We start from the raw sequence: 17265 nt of genomic DNA on the forward strand, positions 1-17265 counted from the left end.
GTTTTTTTTGTGAGAACAATTTTTAATTATTTCTTTGCAAAATCGGGACTAAAAAACAACCATAATGTTCTAATTGTTGTAAGAAAATTAATTATCTATACTTAAATTATTTTATATTGTATTATTGCCATGAAATCCATATCACTGTTATATTTATAATTAAGACGAATTTAATGATTTATTACAATTTATCAAACAGTTCATATTATAGGTACAAGTGTGTTGTGTACTTGTCAAACATATGGGCAAGATATTATATACATTATTCTATCTATCTATCTATCCTATTTAAGAGCTGCGCTCTTGTCGGTGGAGCTCTTGCCACTCACTACGATTTTCAGTGAGTTTCTTCACCTCTTGATACGACACGACACCAACTCCTTCCTTGATATGCCTGATTATTATTTGCTATATATTATTATTATATTACATCATAGTCATATCAGCCGTTAACTGTCCACTGCTGAACATAGCCCCCCCTCATAAGGGAGCCAGTAGTTGCGAAGTTTGGTAGACGAATTAGCAACCGAAGTTAGGTTTTGGTGATGTTTTAAGAAGGATGCTGCTGCCCATCTCTCGATCATTAAGTTTCCTTAATTGCCGCTTACGACACCCACTGGTAAGGAAGGGGTGGCCATTTTATTTATGGTATTACATACTTGCAGCAAGTATCTTCATTCTTAGGCATTTTCGTAAAAAGATATTAGAAAATGTCATTTCTTTGAAATTTTTTATAAAATTTACTCGTGAGGGGGGAAGGGATTGTTAATAATCCAGACTACCAGTCTTATTGCTAGCAATATACCCTGTCAGGTCGACATGCATGTGGTCCCCCCTGGAAGTCATCATGCTGAATCCCAGATGTACTCATTATCATTCTCACCTCTTATTATAATCGATTAAATATATTATGTCATGTGATTGTTAGAGTCAGTTGTAGATTGTAGCAAAAAAAATAAATATAGGAATTTACTAATTTTATGGCAAAGTTACCTGTGAGATTTTCCTATTTAATTTAATTAATCAATTTTAATGTTAGTTCAAAATGTATCCAAATAAATGAATTATGTTTCTCTCTATACTTATAGGTATAAGTTGTAATGTAGGTACCTATCTGATATCTGTTGGAGGTAAATGGAGCTAATACAATTATTGAGCGAAGACATACAACATTGTATCGATATTGAATATTTTACGAGTATAAATATAATGTAACAATATATGTACCTATATTACTATATTATCATACTATAGGTCATTCACCTTTCTGACGTACAGCATTGAAGTTAAACTATAGTACAAGTCTCTATGTGTAATATAATTTATCGTGTAAAATTGACAGTCTATTGAGTTAAACTCATAATTCGTAACTAGTTTTTACCCGCGACTTTACCTCCGTGATCTATGTTGATTGACCGGAATAAAAAACATTCCATGTTTATTTTCATTCCAATAGTATTGCAATAACAGTTTTTATGACAACTAAGTCGTCAAGAAGTAACAAATAAATAAACAACAAACTCACTTTCACAATAATTATAAGTTGTGATAATAACATCTTCCCAAATATATAAACAACTATACAATAGCGGATATAAACGAAAATTAGAACTGATACGATATCATAACATTCTTTCATAGTGTTCAAACTCTCATAAATAAAATACATCATGATATATATTTACAATTTAATTTTATATTACAATTTATGTAAACTTTGATAATATATTAAAAACTTAAATCGCTGTTAATAGGGTACAGTCGTATATAAATATGAAACGGATTCAGCATAATGAGTACGTCGTATAGCTTCAGCCAGCATCACAGATATGTCTATAGTCTGGAGTTTAGGACATAGTTTCATATGTTTATCCTGCGGTATTGTATTCGTTACCACAATAGCTTCCAAGCATGAGGCATTGATTTTCTGAATAGCGTCACCAGCAAACACACCATGTGTTAAAATCGCATAAATTTTATTTGCTCCAGCTTCGCGTAATTTATCTGCGGCTTTAACTATTGTGTCACATGTATCTGCTAAGTCGTCGACCATGATAGCTGTTCTGTTCTTGACATCGCCAACAAGAACTGTGGAATCACCTTCATTGGCTCTTTGCCTTTCTTTGTGGATAATAGCAAAATCAATGTCAAGTCGATCGGCTATAGCAGTCATTCTTTTCGCACCGCCCGCGTCAGGTGACACCATTACGCTAGTACTCCATTCAGGTATATTTTCTTTAATCCATTTTGTGATAGCTGGTTCGGCGTAAAGATTATCTACAGGTATATTGAAGAATCCTTGGATTTGAGAAGAGTGCAAATCCATGGTAATAACATGGTCGGCACCGGCAACTGATATGAGATTAGCTAACAGCTTGGCAGTTATGGGCGCTCGACTTTTTTCTTTTTTGTCTTGTCTGGAGTATGGGAAGGAAGGTATGACCGCGGTAACTCTTGAAGCCGATGCGATTTTGCAAGCGTTGATCATAATAAATAACTCCATAAGATTATCATTGATTTCTCCAGATCCACTTTGAACAATATAGACATCCTCACCTCTTACAGATTCGCCAATTTCAACATTAGTCTCCTTGTTGCTGAATTTTTTTGTAATCGCCTTTCCCAAAGTTAGTCCAAGTCTGGATGATATTTTCTCAGCGATGTCAGGGTGGGAAGATCCCGTGAATACTTTTATATTTGGCATTCTCGGACTGGGATGGACGAAACTTCTTTTATTCGATTTCTCTTGCTCCTCTTGGTGGCCTTCTGGCTTCATCAGGGGACCCTTTACGACTCAGCTGCGGGCAGCTTATGACTGACTTTGCTTTAAGCAAATTTATCTGAGTTCACGATAAGGTCAGGTCGGGGTATCTGTAATCAGTATCCCTCGCAATACAACAGACCTTATCATATTACGCTATTAATGTAAATTCTTGTTTTCTTGGTCACCATAGTAAAATTTATCATTGTTATATGCAGATGTTCTTACTAATATGCAATAAATAGGTTACATGGGCATTTTCCTTTCAAATAAATAGGGGTTTGTATTAATTTATGAATACGAAAAGGGACTTTTTTTTCGTCTGGAATTTAAGAAATCCTTTCATAATCATTGTCTACGTAATAAAACGAAAATAATTATAATAAAAAAAATTATAACCAATAGCGTTTTATGCGGTGTGCTGATAGATCTAGCCAGTCGAGTAGGTAGGCTATTTATTTTTACTTGTATATAAATTATGATTTTAATACTAAGTTAATCATTTAAGCATACTGTACTATACATGATAGTTGCAATAAAAGATCGTTGTTACATTTTTACGTAAAGACTGATATTAATATTTATATGAATACTTATTATATTCATGTAAACAAGTAACAGTGTTATCAGTTCATTATGATGTAATATATAATGATTCGTTTATAATAATAACGTAAAAATACCTATTAATGTTTTTATAAGCTATTGTTGTATTCAGAGTTTTTTTTATTCTATTTTGAAAGATAAGTAATTTAATAATCCTAATGAAAAGTAAGATAACGTGTGCACTTTTTAGAGAAATGTTAAAAAAGTGTTTTAAAATATAAGTGATTTTTGTTTTTCTATGGAAATTAGATTAGATGTAGATTCATTGCTAGCTTAATAAGTGAAAATTCATTAAGCGCAAAAATAACAATTTTTCTAATGTTATTAAAAAAAAAAAAACTCACGCAACGAGGAATACGTACAAAATTATTAAGTTAATTTTTTTTTGTTAAATAACTACAAATTTACGGTTTTCGGATTTTTTTCTTTACTTGTGTTACATGACATTGCTTCTTGTCAATTTTCATGATTTTAGGTTTACGAGAAGTACCCTATAGGTTTGGATTCCCTTGCGATATAAATGGAACATAAACGTCCTTATTTTTCGATTGCGTCGATTTAGAAGACTGTTTTTTCACTGCTTTGAGAGGATGCAGACCTGTATATATGATACATCCACGCGTTCCTAAGGTTTTGAAAGACAGACGAAAAGACGGACGGGAAACAAAGTGATCCTATCCTTTTTTTCCTTTGGAGGTACGGAATCCAGAACTTTTATCATTGGCGGTACGATTTACGAAACCTTACCTTGCAAATAACTCCTCTGGTAATATCTACACATGTAGAGACATGTGTAGCTCTGGATATAAATAAATAAATAAAAAAAGTGTTAAAAATATATCGAATATGTATTATTAATAAATTAAATCTACCTATAATATTGACTTGCTCTAGTTAACAACGATTGATTTATTGTTACTTTACAGAAATTGGAAGTATATACGAAATTTTAAACTCACAAATTTTGTTTTTAAGAAAACAACAATCAAATTCCTGACCCTTTCTATTCAATTAGAACTGGACGAGTTTAAGATATTACAAAATTAATAGTATTATTTTTATATTCAATTCACTTTATCTCTACTTTTTTAAGAGCATTTCCTTTAAGCTATTTTGTTCATATTGGTCTTTTAATTAGTATGTAATATTTGTTATAATAATAAATAATTATTAAGTATTTATGTATGTGTAAAATATAACGGGGAAAATATGTGTAAACTGCTTAAATAATAAATGAAAGAGCGATTACATCACAATAAGTAATTTATTCTTATATGACGTTTGGTGTATTTGCTCAAAATAATTAGCAAGATAAATTTTATCACAATAAGAAGCAAATATTTACAAATGACTAATTAAATATGTTCACATGTTGATAAATAGCGCTATTTTATACCACTGATTGGCAAACAAGCGTTCGACCCACCTGATGGTAAGCGGTTATCGTATCCTGTGAACGTTTGCAATATCAAGGGCATTATGCGCGCGTAGTCAAACCTGATGAAACCTCTTTAGCCCGTTTTTGAAGAACCCTATGCTGTAGTTTTTCTTTAAATTTATAAATAATTCGTTTTTATCCGAGATTATAACTGGGATATTTTGTTTAATTGGAATAAATGCGTCTATGCTCTTCTCTATATATGCGTGGGTAGTGGTGTATACTTAAATAATAAACGTATACCAATTTTCATGGCAATTGGTTGAGCAGTTATAATGCCAAGATGCAACAAACAAACTTAATTTTACATTTATAATATTATAATAATAAGGATTATTATGTTATCATTATTGTAATATCTTCGTTGTTCTCGAGTTCACATAAATTTATCGTCCTTACGATGTGTTTATGATGATCATAATTGTTGTCCTTATCATCTAAACCATAAACATTAATTTCTTTGATAGTATGAGCCCATATAGCTTTATCTGTGTCACACAGTGCATCAAAATCATCACCTACAGCTGTTATTTTTAACTGCCTCGTATCCGTTTCGAATTTGAGAGACATATTATTAGTCATGTACATGTGTCCAGAAGCTTCGCATACTTTTTGTTGAATGGTGTTATTGAATTCATTGGTGATATTTACAAAATGGCAGTCGATAGCTACTATCAAAGAAAAACTAGATTGCAGTCGAGTTTTGTCGGCAGTCTCTTCAACATCCTGTAATATTATAAGAAAACGGTGATATTATTTTTCTTGATATTTGTACATACAAATAAAATAATATTACTGTAACATTTATTGACTCGTAAATGTAGTATTGAAAGATTTTGTAATTACACATTTTATTAAATTAGTTGTTTATTCTTTGATTTTGTATCTTGTTATTATACATTGTCATAATAAACTTAGCCTTATATTTTAAAGTGTGAAATAAGTGACAATTATTTTTTAAATTATTCAAATATCAATTTGAAAAATTTTGTAGCTTAGGTTGGAATTTCATATTGGGATTTCTAATTTGCAGTTAACAGTAGAGTGGTTATCACATTACTAATTATTTTGTGAATGCCATCGAATCACAATAAAAAAATATTAATAATGAAATAATTTACTTATAATATTAGATTAGTAGTGCATGGTATCGCCTTGAACTTGAAAGGTCGTGAGATATTTTTCAATCTCTAAATTAATTAACAATAATAAGGTATCAAGTAAATAGCAAGCGTGATTTTAGGTACACAAAATATGCTAGCCACACTTTGTTTTCATAGAATTTAAAACACCTAATTTCTTTCTGTTGTTCTCGCAAACATATATGTATACGATATATGAGACACAAAAATAAATAAACACAAAAATACATAGTGAAAAATTGCAATTACATATAATATAAATTACGTAAACTGCAATTAAAGTTAACCGTCCGGCGGGCTTTAACTTGTTTGCTATTGTAAATTACTTAAAAAAATAAAGCACTTACTTTTTGCAACGCAATAATTGAATCTCCACGTATTAGTGTCAGAAAATCGGCACTAGTCGTAGTCATTGTGACTGCATCACCTTCTTCACCTTTTAGTTTAAATCCACTCCAGATTTCATACCAACTTCCAGGAGGAAGCCATACATGAACATGACTCTGACTTGGGGTTAAGTTTGGAACTATCAACAAGTTGTCTCCAACGCTGAATTGGGTCGTCAAGTCTTTTAAACTCTCAGATGAAGGGAACTGGTAAAACATTGGTCTAAGAAGTGGTCCTTCTTGCAATGTTGTATAGAAATATGGCAACATAGTTAACCTTTGATTCAGTGCGTTAATCGTAAGTCTCCTATCAGTTCCCTCGAAAGCCAAAGGATGTTTCGCTACTGACTTGGAATGTATTTTAATCATGGGCATATATGTAGCAGCCATATACCATTTAAGGCAAAGTTCGATTTGAGTTTTATTGTTATAATTATCTGTATCTCCACAAATAGGCGTCGACCAAAGCCAATGCCCTGATATACCGCCCAAAGCAGCCTCAACCAGTTCTTTCCGAAGGTTTGTCCAAGAAGTGGAAATATTTTGCCTGTTTATCATGACATCTCCTTTTCTCCATTGATTGGATGCCCACGTCGGTATACCTCCGGATGCAAAATTAACAGCATCGATAAAATTATTTGCATAATCGTTGTGACTGTGGTAGTATGTTTTACCGTTAGGACGAGTACAATTCCACTGCGGCGTCTGATTGAATGCTGTTTCGAAATTCTGAAATAGTTTAATTCGAATTTTGAATAATCTTTTCTGTATTATTTTATTTATGTAAATGATTCAAACAATAATACAAACCTTATTGAAGTACGGTAAAGATAAATACTTGGCTTCATGATCTTTGACAGATTCATCTAGAGGCCAAATATTTTCTATGATCACACCGTCTAATTCAGTATTATAGGCCCATATGTTTTGTAAGAATTCTTCAGTTATATTTTCATAGTCAGGATATAAAACATCATAATTTCCTATTAAGCCTTTATAAACATCAAATGAATTCGGTTCGCGGATTATAAATTCATTGAAATCATGAGCTATATTTACACAAGATTCGTTTAATGATATACTTTTCTCAACGTCTTCCGAAACTGTGCTATTATGTTCTCCATATATTATCTGTAACAAAGAAATCATTATAGCGATATTGCAAAAAGTTTGATTTCTTAATTGTATATTAATTGGGAAAGCAGAATAATTTTTTTTTAACTCAATATTTTTAATTATTGGGATTAATTAGACATTAATTTTGTGGTAAAAATAGACAAGAGTGGCATTTTATTAATAAATTTATAATTTTTAAAATAATTTGTTTATTTATTAATTATTATTATTCTGGGCTTTTTAATAATAATAATACCAATTTCTTAAAACATTGACGTTTAAACAATTTAGGCTTATAAAAAATAACCATAAAAATAAGAAGTAATTATTTTTTATAAATCCTATGTGAAAGTTTGTAATGCTGGATGGATTGATTGGCTTGTTGAAGATTTAAATAAAACTTGGTACACGAGTATGTTATATCTTAACTTAGTATATACAATATTTGATCCACGTGGGTGGAGCTGCTGGATACAGCTAGTATTTAATAATTGCGTTTTCCAATAAATAAACAAACAAACACAAACAAACAAATAACTAAATAGCCAAGTAAATAAGCAAGTTAATAATCAAGTAAATAAGCAAATAAATAGACAAGTAAATAGGCAAGGAAATAAGCAAGTAAATTGGTAAGGAAATAGGCAAGTAAATATGCGAGTAAATAGGCAAGTAAAAAAATAATAATTTACAAATGAGAAATGACATTTTCTCGTGATTTTACGCAAGAGGCATTTTAACAAGTGTATTAACTATTGCCTTATCTCTGCATTGATTGTATATTTTCAGTTCATTGTTTTTTTAATGTTATTTTTTTTACTTCAATGCCTATATGTTACGCTCGTCTCTCATCAGTTATACAAATGCTGTGATTCACACAAATTTCGATAACGTTTCTACAAATTTACATACGTCTATAGGTATTATTTTTATATATAAAAATATATATAAAAATATATATGTAAAGTTAATATTTATAGTTATCAAGTCTTTCATAGTCATACATAGTTAGGTTTTATTTCAGGTAACAGTTAGTTAATTGTCAATAGATATGTTAATAGTACTGAAACCGTTTTTCTGGATGGGCGCGTATTTTCCATCAAGTGTTGTAAAATCTATTATATAATAAAAATAAACACATTTAATGTTTACTTCATAAGAATTCGATTTATAATTTAGTGTAATATATATATAGTGACTACTTAATTTTGTTTTTTTTTTATATTTCATTTGGGAATTTTTAATTTGATATTTCTATGCATAAATGTTATTCTTCAAATAGAATTTCATTGAAATGTGATATAACAATTTTTCTTTGTGATATGCCGAGGTATGCAATACTTATTTTTAGATAAAAAGTAAAACATTGTTTATTGAAATATCTTTACGATAAAAGAATATTTTTCGGCATTGGAAAATATTGAAACGCTTTGGAGTTTCAATCTGCACTTCTGTTTTTACCATTTGATTGAGTACTCTTTTAATAGATGCTTTTAAAAATCTTCTCAATATTTAACCACTTAACTACACTTTACGGAATGATGAATTTACTGGTAAAAACTCTGAATTTTAATATGTTCTCAAGTTTAAAACACGAAATATAAATATTTTATTGTAACAATATATATTATATTTTGATTGTGAAATACATTTTGATTGTAACAGTAAGGTCTGCGCTTGTGTTGTAGTCACTTATGGTTAAGAGTGTTTATACAGAAGCTTACCGAAATATGGCAGTATCGATAAAAAAAAAAAAATTTTAAAACGTCATATATTAATAGGTACAGAAAAATAAGTATGAAGAAATTGTGAAATTTTTGGCGTTACATTTACGTGCAACTAATTTTAAGTTTTATTAATGTTTTTTAATTAATCAGTAATATTGTAAATTGTTAAAAATTGATGTATAAATTTGTAAACTTGAATGATCTCTAAAATTAGTCCAATTTTCTCGACAAAAATATACGTGATAATGATGATGATAAGTCTTGATTGTTTTCGTTTACGATCACCACGTTGATTCCGTTTTTTTTAATTAATTGTCTACATAGAGAGCTACTAGATTAGCTGTTGTTGGCGTTGTTGTTCTCGAATGTGGCTTATATAGCCAATCTTTGTAGTAAAGGTTCTAAAAAAAGGTTGTGAAAAGTTTAATATTGCTGAACTCAGAAACTTTGGCTGTGTTGCTGTCATATGACATATAAGTTTATAAATTGCTTGACCGGTTTTGATAAAATATTAGTAATCTAAGAATTGGTTTCCATTGCTTAATAGCTTTTCTGAAAAAAAATATTGTATAAATATTTCGATCCATTTTATTTATTTATACTAAACGTAATAAAATAAAAACTTACATGTGGCGAAACATGACCTATTACTTTTTTGCTGGCGTTTTTTAAAAGCTCTCCTCCTTTATCAAAGTAAATGCCAGAATCTAAACATACTTCGTTTTGAAAAACGATTGGAGTAGTACCACAGTGGCTTTCATAGGGTATTTTCTCTTGACTAGCTGATGTTACAAATTTCTGTAGATCTTCAAAAGCTTCTTCTGGTGTCTCAGCAATTTCGCTGAAAAGGTTAAATTTGTTTTCTTAATGATATATATCATAATATAATATATATCAATTTATAGAATTGTATATATATTAATCAATTATCATTTTTGATTTCTGACACGTACTTATACTTGTCCGTGAAATGTTAGTTGGAAGCAACAAGTATTTTTTATACAAATAAACATTAAGATCTACTTACTTGCAAATATGGGCACCAAGCATCCAATATTCTAACTGTTTGTTTGAACCGATAAACTTTCGTACATCGTTCATTACATCTGCAGGCTTCGGTCCTACAAATACGTGTAATTTCAAGCCGTCACTCGTTATACTTCTAACAACGACATTGTTCTCCCCCTGTATTGATATTTCAGTTGGTGCTCGGGCCTCAATTAGTACACCATGATAAGAGCCGTTTAATTTCGCATAGATTAATGGCGCAGTATTTAAACCTCCATCGTGGTTATAAATAACTTTCACTGTGCCCTCTTTCAGGGGCAATTCTCCGAGACCATAAATTGATTCGTTTGTTACTCTGAAAGCTATTTCCCAAATGTTATTTGACGCAATCAAAGGACCTCTCAATGTACTGAATAATCGTCCTTGCGGTCCATTTACGGATATATCCATCTCGGTAGGTAACACTTCGTAACTGTACATTTTATTCTCTATTCTTTGTCCGCTAAGTGACGTTTTTTGTGGATCGTAAAACGTTAGCGACATGTGTGTTGGAGATATTTCATCTATAGACAATTTCATGGTTTTAAAACTCTCTTGAAAGTTGTATGGAACCGTTGCGATTCTAGGCATAAGGATGACATCTTCAGACCATTTCTGTTGGAAGATATACGAGAACCGCGATGGATATCTGTGAAAACAGATTTTGTTAATTGTATCGTAACAACACTGTGGGTGACATTCTTCTTGTGACACGTTTCCTGAGCCACACGGAAGTCTTGCAGATCTTTGAATGACGCACGATCCAGTGGAGAATCCGTCCAATGGTGGTCTCTCAGCAGTCATTACGAATATGTATTGATATAGTAACACGGGTATTAGTACTGATAACAAGACCAATCCGATGGCAACCCGTAATGTCCTGTTTAGTAACACCGCATCGTACCATTTGATTTCTGAAAAATAAAAGTACGCCACATATATAGCTAATGGAAATTTTTATGATATTATATATTGATATATATAGTAGAAAAATAATATGCTGAAAAATATTTTTCTGCCTGTTAAGCTAAATAAGGAAGTAATAATTTTTTCTTGCTAATTAAAATGCCCTCTTCAGAATCACGATGTTATGATTGCGATCTACCACAATTTGCGGTTTTTAATTATTATAATTTTTCATAGGATATATATATATATATATATATATATATATATATATATATATTTTTTGTTTTTTTTTTTTAATATTAAATATTTTCTTTCTATTAAACTTCTGACAATGACAACCTCACAAACATTTAGCCATCGTAATTTTATACTACGTATTTGTATAAATATAAATTTATTTATTATATTTGTATTGCCAGAGTTATGTAGTAGTAAATTTTTTTACCACCACTGAGGTGGCAAACAGACATACGGTCCGTCTACCTATTAAAACTTATATAAAATACTAACATATTTTTTTTTATGCAACTTAGAATGGCAAACAAGATGACGGCCCACCTAATGGAAAGTGGTAACCGTCGCCTATAGACATGAGCAGTACCATGGACATAACTGAGTATACTGTTTCGCCCATGATACTCCCCATGCGTTCCATTCCTGAGGACTCAGGTGTTATTTCTCTGTACTCAGTAAATTCACGCCATATCCCACCCTTCAAACCGAAACACAGCCATGCAAACATAACTGCTTCACGGTTGAAACACGAATGGGACAGAGGTACGCAAGCAAACGACTTTTGTACAAAGTCTTCCTCTGGTTAAATAACGACAAAGATTGTTAATTTTTTTATTGTTAATCAAAAAATAAAATAAAAAAAACAATATTTTATTATTTTTGCGTTTTGAAATTTAATTTGGTTTATGTAAACGTAATTAATTACTGAGATATGTGCGGTAATAGAATATATCTGGGCGCATCAAGTGTTGATCACTGGATAAAAGTCAGCTAACGAACATGACTTTGGCTGATTGATTTTAGATTAATTTTATATTTTTATCCTTACAATATAAAGCCACTTAGTGAGTAATAATTAAAACTATACATCCTGATATCCTCATTCACGAATACATACATGAATAAAAAAGAAAGCCTGTTTTTGGTAAAGTACTTTGAGTTTACTTTGAGTTATAGATTATATATGAGTGACATTCTTCTTGTGACACGTTTCCTAAGCCACACCGAAGTCTTGCAGATCTTTGAATGACGCACGATATGGGGTCAGCTAAGCCAATGCACCCATACAGATCTTTTGTGCTACCCCCTGCTTATACCATCATTTCATAGATCCTATGTGTTACCCTAACGATACCCGCGGTTTAAGATATCTGTAGACCCCTGGTTCTGGATAAGCCGTTCCCAGTAGACTCATGTGAGATATGATTTAAATGTAAATATTTTCACATCATTTGTAAATGTAAATATTACATTATACTACAAACATAGGGAGAAAGGGACTTTTACTAATGGGATCTAATAGCCCCACTGCTAGCAATATAACCTTATTAGGTCGACCTCCACGCGGTTCACCCCGGGAACCATCTTGGTTAATTTTTTATGAATTCGTTACTATAGACCAACTGATCTGTTTTTATCCTCACCTATCCTCTCTTACTGATACCCCGCCAGCGTATACCGATAGCGGAGACGGGGTTATCATTCCATTATCACCTATTAGGAAAAAACTACTGATAGGTATTGGTTTTTATTACTTCATACTATTACTCATGGACATTAGGTTTACTTACGCTTTGCATTTTTATCATATTCATAAGGTTCTTCATTTACGATTTCTTCCTTCTTCTCGTTTGCGTATGGTAACATTATGTAGTTTTATCTGAAACAAAATAATTTACAATGGAATTAAACCATTTTATACTCAATTTATAGTTATCTTATCTTATTTTTCTTTTTCGCATATGGGGTCAGCTGAGCTGATGCACCCATATGGATCTTTTGTGCTTCCCCCTGCCTTACACCATCATTTCATAGATCCTATGTGTTACCCTAACTATATCCCGCGGTTTAAGATATCTGTAGTCCCCTAGTTCTGGATAAGCCGTTCCCAGTAGACTCATACGCATATTTGCCAACGAATCGCAGTTGCACATCAAGTGTTCCATGGATTCCGATTTCTTCCCGCACAGTCTGCTCAATTTGTAGTTGAACAAAGATGAATTTATCATATTAATTGGCTGGTGAGCTGAATCGATAAGTCGATAATAAGGTACTTTTTTCTAACAGCTAATAATGGAATGGCAACCTTGTCTGCGCTGTCGGTATGCACTGGCATTAATGAGGAATGGATGGGATGGACAGGTGAAGATTAAAACAAGATGTAACGAATTCATCAAGAATTAATAACAAGGGTATCCAGGAGGAACTGCGTGGAGGTCGATCTGAGAGGGATATTTCGAGCAATAAGGTTATTAGTTATCTTTATCATCTCAGCCATCATCTGTCTGTTGAACATAGACCTCCCCATAGACTGACATAAAAAAGGTTTAAAGGCCATTTACGTCTGACTTCATACAATGCATTTGAGATCGTCACTCTATTTAGTGGGGGGGGGGGGGGGGGGGGTCGTCCAACACTGCGTTTGGCATACGGAATCACCACTCAAGAACCTTTGTTCCCCATCGGTTGTCTGCTCTTCGAGCTATGTGACAAGCCTATTGCCAGTTCAGATTGCTTATCCTTGGGAATATGTCGGTGACTTTCGTTCATTTGCAGGTATCCTCATTTCGGATTCTGTCACGCAAAGAAACTCATAACCCTCTTTATAGCTCGTTGATTAATTTGAAGCTTTTGTATACGAGCAACCGTGTAGGACCATGTTTAGGTTCCACAGATAATCACTGGTAATACGCATTGGTCATGCATAACGATGGTAACACCATCGTCCTCAAACTTTGAGGTATTTTTGATGAAACGATGTAACGTAGTTTTCCTAACGCAGCCCAGCTAAGTTGGATTCGTCGGTTGACCTCTCGGTCGAAGTTGGATTCACTTAGTCGTACAAGTTTTCCTAGGTACATAAACTTGTCGATAACTTCAAGCGTACTGTTTTGACATACGCGTAACCAGCATAGGTGTGATATGGACGTTAGACATGATTTAGTGTAAATAAATCCTTTCTACCCTTGATAATGTACTCTATGTCTATATAATCTCTACACGAGTATCTACCTAATTGAATAATAATTTATGTACATTAATATATTTTATATATTAATGGCGTGAATCTACAGGGTACAGAGGAATAACACCTTTTTTTTCATACACCTTGTGGGAGGTGAATGGGTACTGTGGGAATCCCTCCGTAAAGTGGGGGTGTACCCACCAAAAACCAGACGATATACCCTCGAGGTGCCATATGTTGGAGACATGGGTTCGCTTTCACACTCACCACATCTCCGACGGCAGCAACCCGCCCCCTGATGGTAAGAGCAGGTCTCCTCTCTCAAGATAGGGTGGATGGCGTGCTCACCCTACCACTCGGGAGATCCAAGCGTGGCACTCCTCCGTCAGAGGAATAACACCTGAGTTTTTTTTTATACAACTTAGAACGGCAAACAAGCTGACGGCCCACTTGATGAAAAGCGGTAACCGTCGCCTATAGACATGAGCATTACCATGGACATAACAACATGAGGGTAAAACCTTTATCACATACAATATTGCATGATGTAGTAAGGATTAAAATAAGTAAGTCATGATGATGGTAAGTTTTGATTGTTTTCGCTCACGGCGACCGTTTTAACGCCACTATTGTAGATTTATTGTTTGTATAAAGGACTGTTGTTAGCGTTGGTATGGTTGGATGTGGCTTACTAAGCCAATCTTTTTAATAAAGGTCCTTGCACATAGCGGGCATGCAATCACACAATTTGAATTATGGAAAAAATTTGAATTATGGAAAAAATTTGAATAAACCGTATCCATTTAAATATAATTATTAAAATTTATACAGAATTGGTTTAATAATTGTGTAAGGCAGCACGAAAATATAGATGAATTGATCGTCCATTTAGCTTTCACGCATATTCTACGTTTTGGACTTTTTCATTAGCGACAAAGATAAATGGAAACCCGGAACTCATTACCCTATAAATACGAATGTTTGTAACGATGGATGGATGGATATTTGTTTCTCTTTAAGACATAAACTATTGAACGGATTTAAATTAAATTTGGCATACAAGCAGGTTACATCCTAAGTTAGCGCATAGGATACTTTACGTATTATAGCTAGTGTAAAATAATGCAAAGTAATGTAAAATAAAATAATGTAAAATAACATCGCGGAGGTTTTCTTAAATGTCATTAAGTATAATTAATGGTTCTTGTTCAAACGAGTACTTTTGCCAAGTACATACACTTGTATACAGTTATGTATAAGATTACGTCGAGAATATTCTGTGAAACGGCGGGAGAAGCGACACCTGTTACTTTGTTGAATTAGAAATATTCGGCGAAATGTAGCTAAGTAGATTGATGAAAGGGTTTTTAGCTAAAAATTGTAACGTTGATTTAATTCATATGTGAATCATACTTCGGTCCGGGCATAGAACGGGCCACCCCTTCCTTTTCCATGGGAGTTATAAGAGGCGACTAAGGAAATTTAATGGTAGAGTGAGAGGAATGGCAGCATCGTCCCTCTTAAAACATTAATAAAAGCCTAACGACAGTTGCCAACCTGTCCGCTAAAAATAGGAAAAGTTTCCTTCTGGGGAAAGCTTATGTTCAGCAGTGGACAGTTCAGGGCTGATATGATGATGAGAAGTCATATTGTATAGTAATTAAATTAATTAAAGTGTGTAAAGCCAACATAAGAAATAATTACAAATGGTAATTAAGGGATTTCCTTAATATCAAGAATATATATATATATATATATATATATATATATATATATATATATATATATATATATATACATATATATATCAGGTTTTAAGTTAGACCTACAAATGTGAATACCTCAACCAATTCCAACATTACCCATTAACTATTGAATCAGTTTTTGTATGATGTCGGAATAAATATACATTCAAACAGACAGACAGATGAACAGAGAGGCAACATTTCTAAAAATTATTATTTGGCATCTATTGCTCTTATTACAACTCCTCATATTATTATTTTTTAAATTTTTTCCATGTACAGACATCATCCAGTTATAATTTTTATATATTTTTTATACAACTTAGAATGGCAAACAAGCTGACGGCCCACCTGACGGAAAGTGGTAACCGTCGCCTATAGACATGAGCAGTACCATGGACATAACAGAGTAAGTATACTGTTTTGCCCATGATACCCCCCATGTGTTGCCATTCCTGAGGACTCAGATGTTATTCCTCTGTATCCAGTAAATTCACGCCATATCCCACCCTTAAACCGAAACACAGTCATGCAAACACAACTGCTTCACGGTTGAAAAACGAATGACCTAAACAAAAAGTAACCTAGTCTCATACAAGCATGGGGTTCTTCAAAAAAGTGATAAAGAGGTTTTCAGGGTCGGCAATGCGTAATACCCCTAGTATTGCAGGTGTTCATAGGTTATGGTAATCACTTACCATCTGGTGGGTCGTATACTTATATGCTACCTCAGTGTTATAAAAAAAATAAGTCGTACCTTTTATTTTTTTTATTTCTTTTGTCACAACATCACATTTTTTTTACACCGAATATTATCTATATTATCTAGTTATTTCACGGCTAACAATATGATTCACAAAGAAATATTTCACAAATAATATCACGTCCACTATGTACAGGTAACATAATAATAATTAGATTGATATTTAGAATCATTATCACTTAATGACGCCTTCAAAAGTATCGGCAACCGGATAAAATACTGATTCCACAGATAAGATAGCATTTTCAATAATTGTGTATTTAAATACATTTTATCAGGACTGATTTATTTTTTATTTATACTACACTAGTTTTTACCCGCGAATTCGTCCGTGTGATCGGATTATATTGATTAATCAGAATAAATATAAATCTATGCCCTTCTTTACCCCAAACACTATCAAAACTAAAGAATTCTTAAATGCATATC

The 17265-nt window shown here is 32.5% G+C and overlaps 2 protein-coding genes across 3 annotated transcripts; both read right to left on the reverse strand.

The window, feature by feature from the left end:
- Positions 1–1674: 1674 nt before the first annotated feature.
- Positions 1675–2848, reverse strand: LOC113520940 (ribose-phosphate pyrophosphokinase 2-like). Its single transcript, XM_026906366.3, has one exon. The coding sequence runs from the start codon at positions 2774–2776 to the stop codon at positions 1748–1750; it is 1029 nt and encodes a 342-aa protein (XP_026762167.1). The 5' UTR covers positions 2777–2848; the 3' UTR covers positions 1675–1747.
- Positions 2849–4612: 1764 nt separating this feature from the next.
- LOC113520941 (alpha-glucosidase 2-like) lies at positions 4613–16990 on the reverse strand. 2 transcript variants are annotated; one of them, XM_052902467.1, is made up of 7 exons: positions 16831–16990; positions 12935–13023; positions 10201–11134; positions 9801–10014; positions 7144–7464; positions 6295–7062; positions 4613–5531 (listed from the first exon to the last, which is right to left on the reverse strand). In XM_052902467.1, exons 2-7 carry the CDS (start codon positions 13008–13010, stop codon positions 5142–5144), a joined length of 2703 nt encoding a protein of 900 aa, XP_052758427.1. In that variant the 5' UTR covers positions 13011–13023; positions 16831–16990; the 3' UTR covers positions 4613–5141. The 2 variants fall into 2 exon arrangements, with proteins under 2 accessions (XP_052758427.1, XP_052758429.1); XM_052902469.1 differs by lacking the exon at positions 16831–16990 and adding an exon at positions 14596–14728.
- Between the last annotated feature and the right edge of the window lie 275 nt (positions 16991–17265).

This window comes from Galleria mellonella, unplaced genomic scaffold, assembly GCF_026898425.1.
Source record: "Galleria mellonella isolate WM207_F2 unplaced genomic scaffold, CSIRO_AGI_GalMel_v1 utg905, whole genome shotgun sequence".
Lineage (NCBI taxonomy): Eukaryota > Metazoa > Arthropoda > Insecta > Lepidoptera > Pyralidae > Galleria > Galleria mellonella.

What these genes read in the sequence shown, in the direction of transcription:
- LOC113520940 (XM_026906366.3), bottom strand. Translation starts at nt 2,776, where the DNA reads ATGAAGCCAGAAGGCCACCAAGAGGAGCAAGAGAAATCGAATAAAAGA.
- LOC113520941 (XM_052902467.1), bottom strand. Translation starts at nt 13,010, where the DNA reads ATGTTACCATACGCAAACGAGAAGAAGGAAGAAATCGTAAATGAAGAA. An exon ending in ATATGATAAAAATGCAAAGC is followed by an intron (nt 11,135 to 12,934) that starts GTAAGTAAACCT and finishes TTTATTTTTCAG; the next exon opens with AAATCAAATGGTACGATGCG. An exon ending in CAATTATTGCGTTGCAAAAA is followed by an intron (nt 5,532 to 6,294) that starts GTAAGTGCTTTA and finishes ATAATATTACAG; the next exon opens with GATGTTGAAGAGACTGCCGA.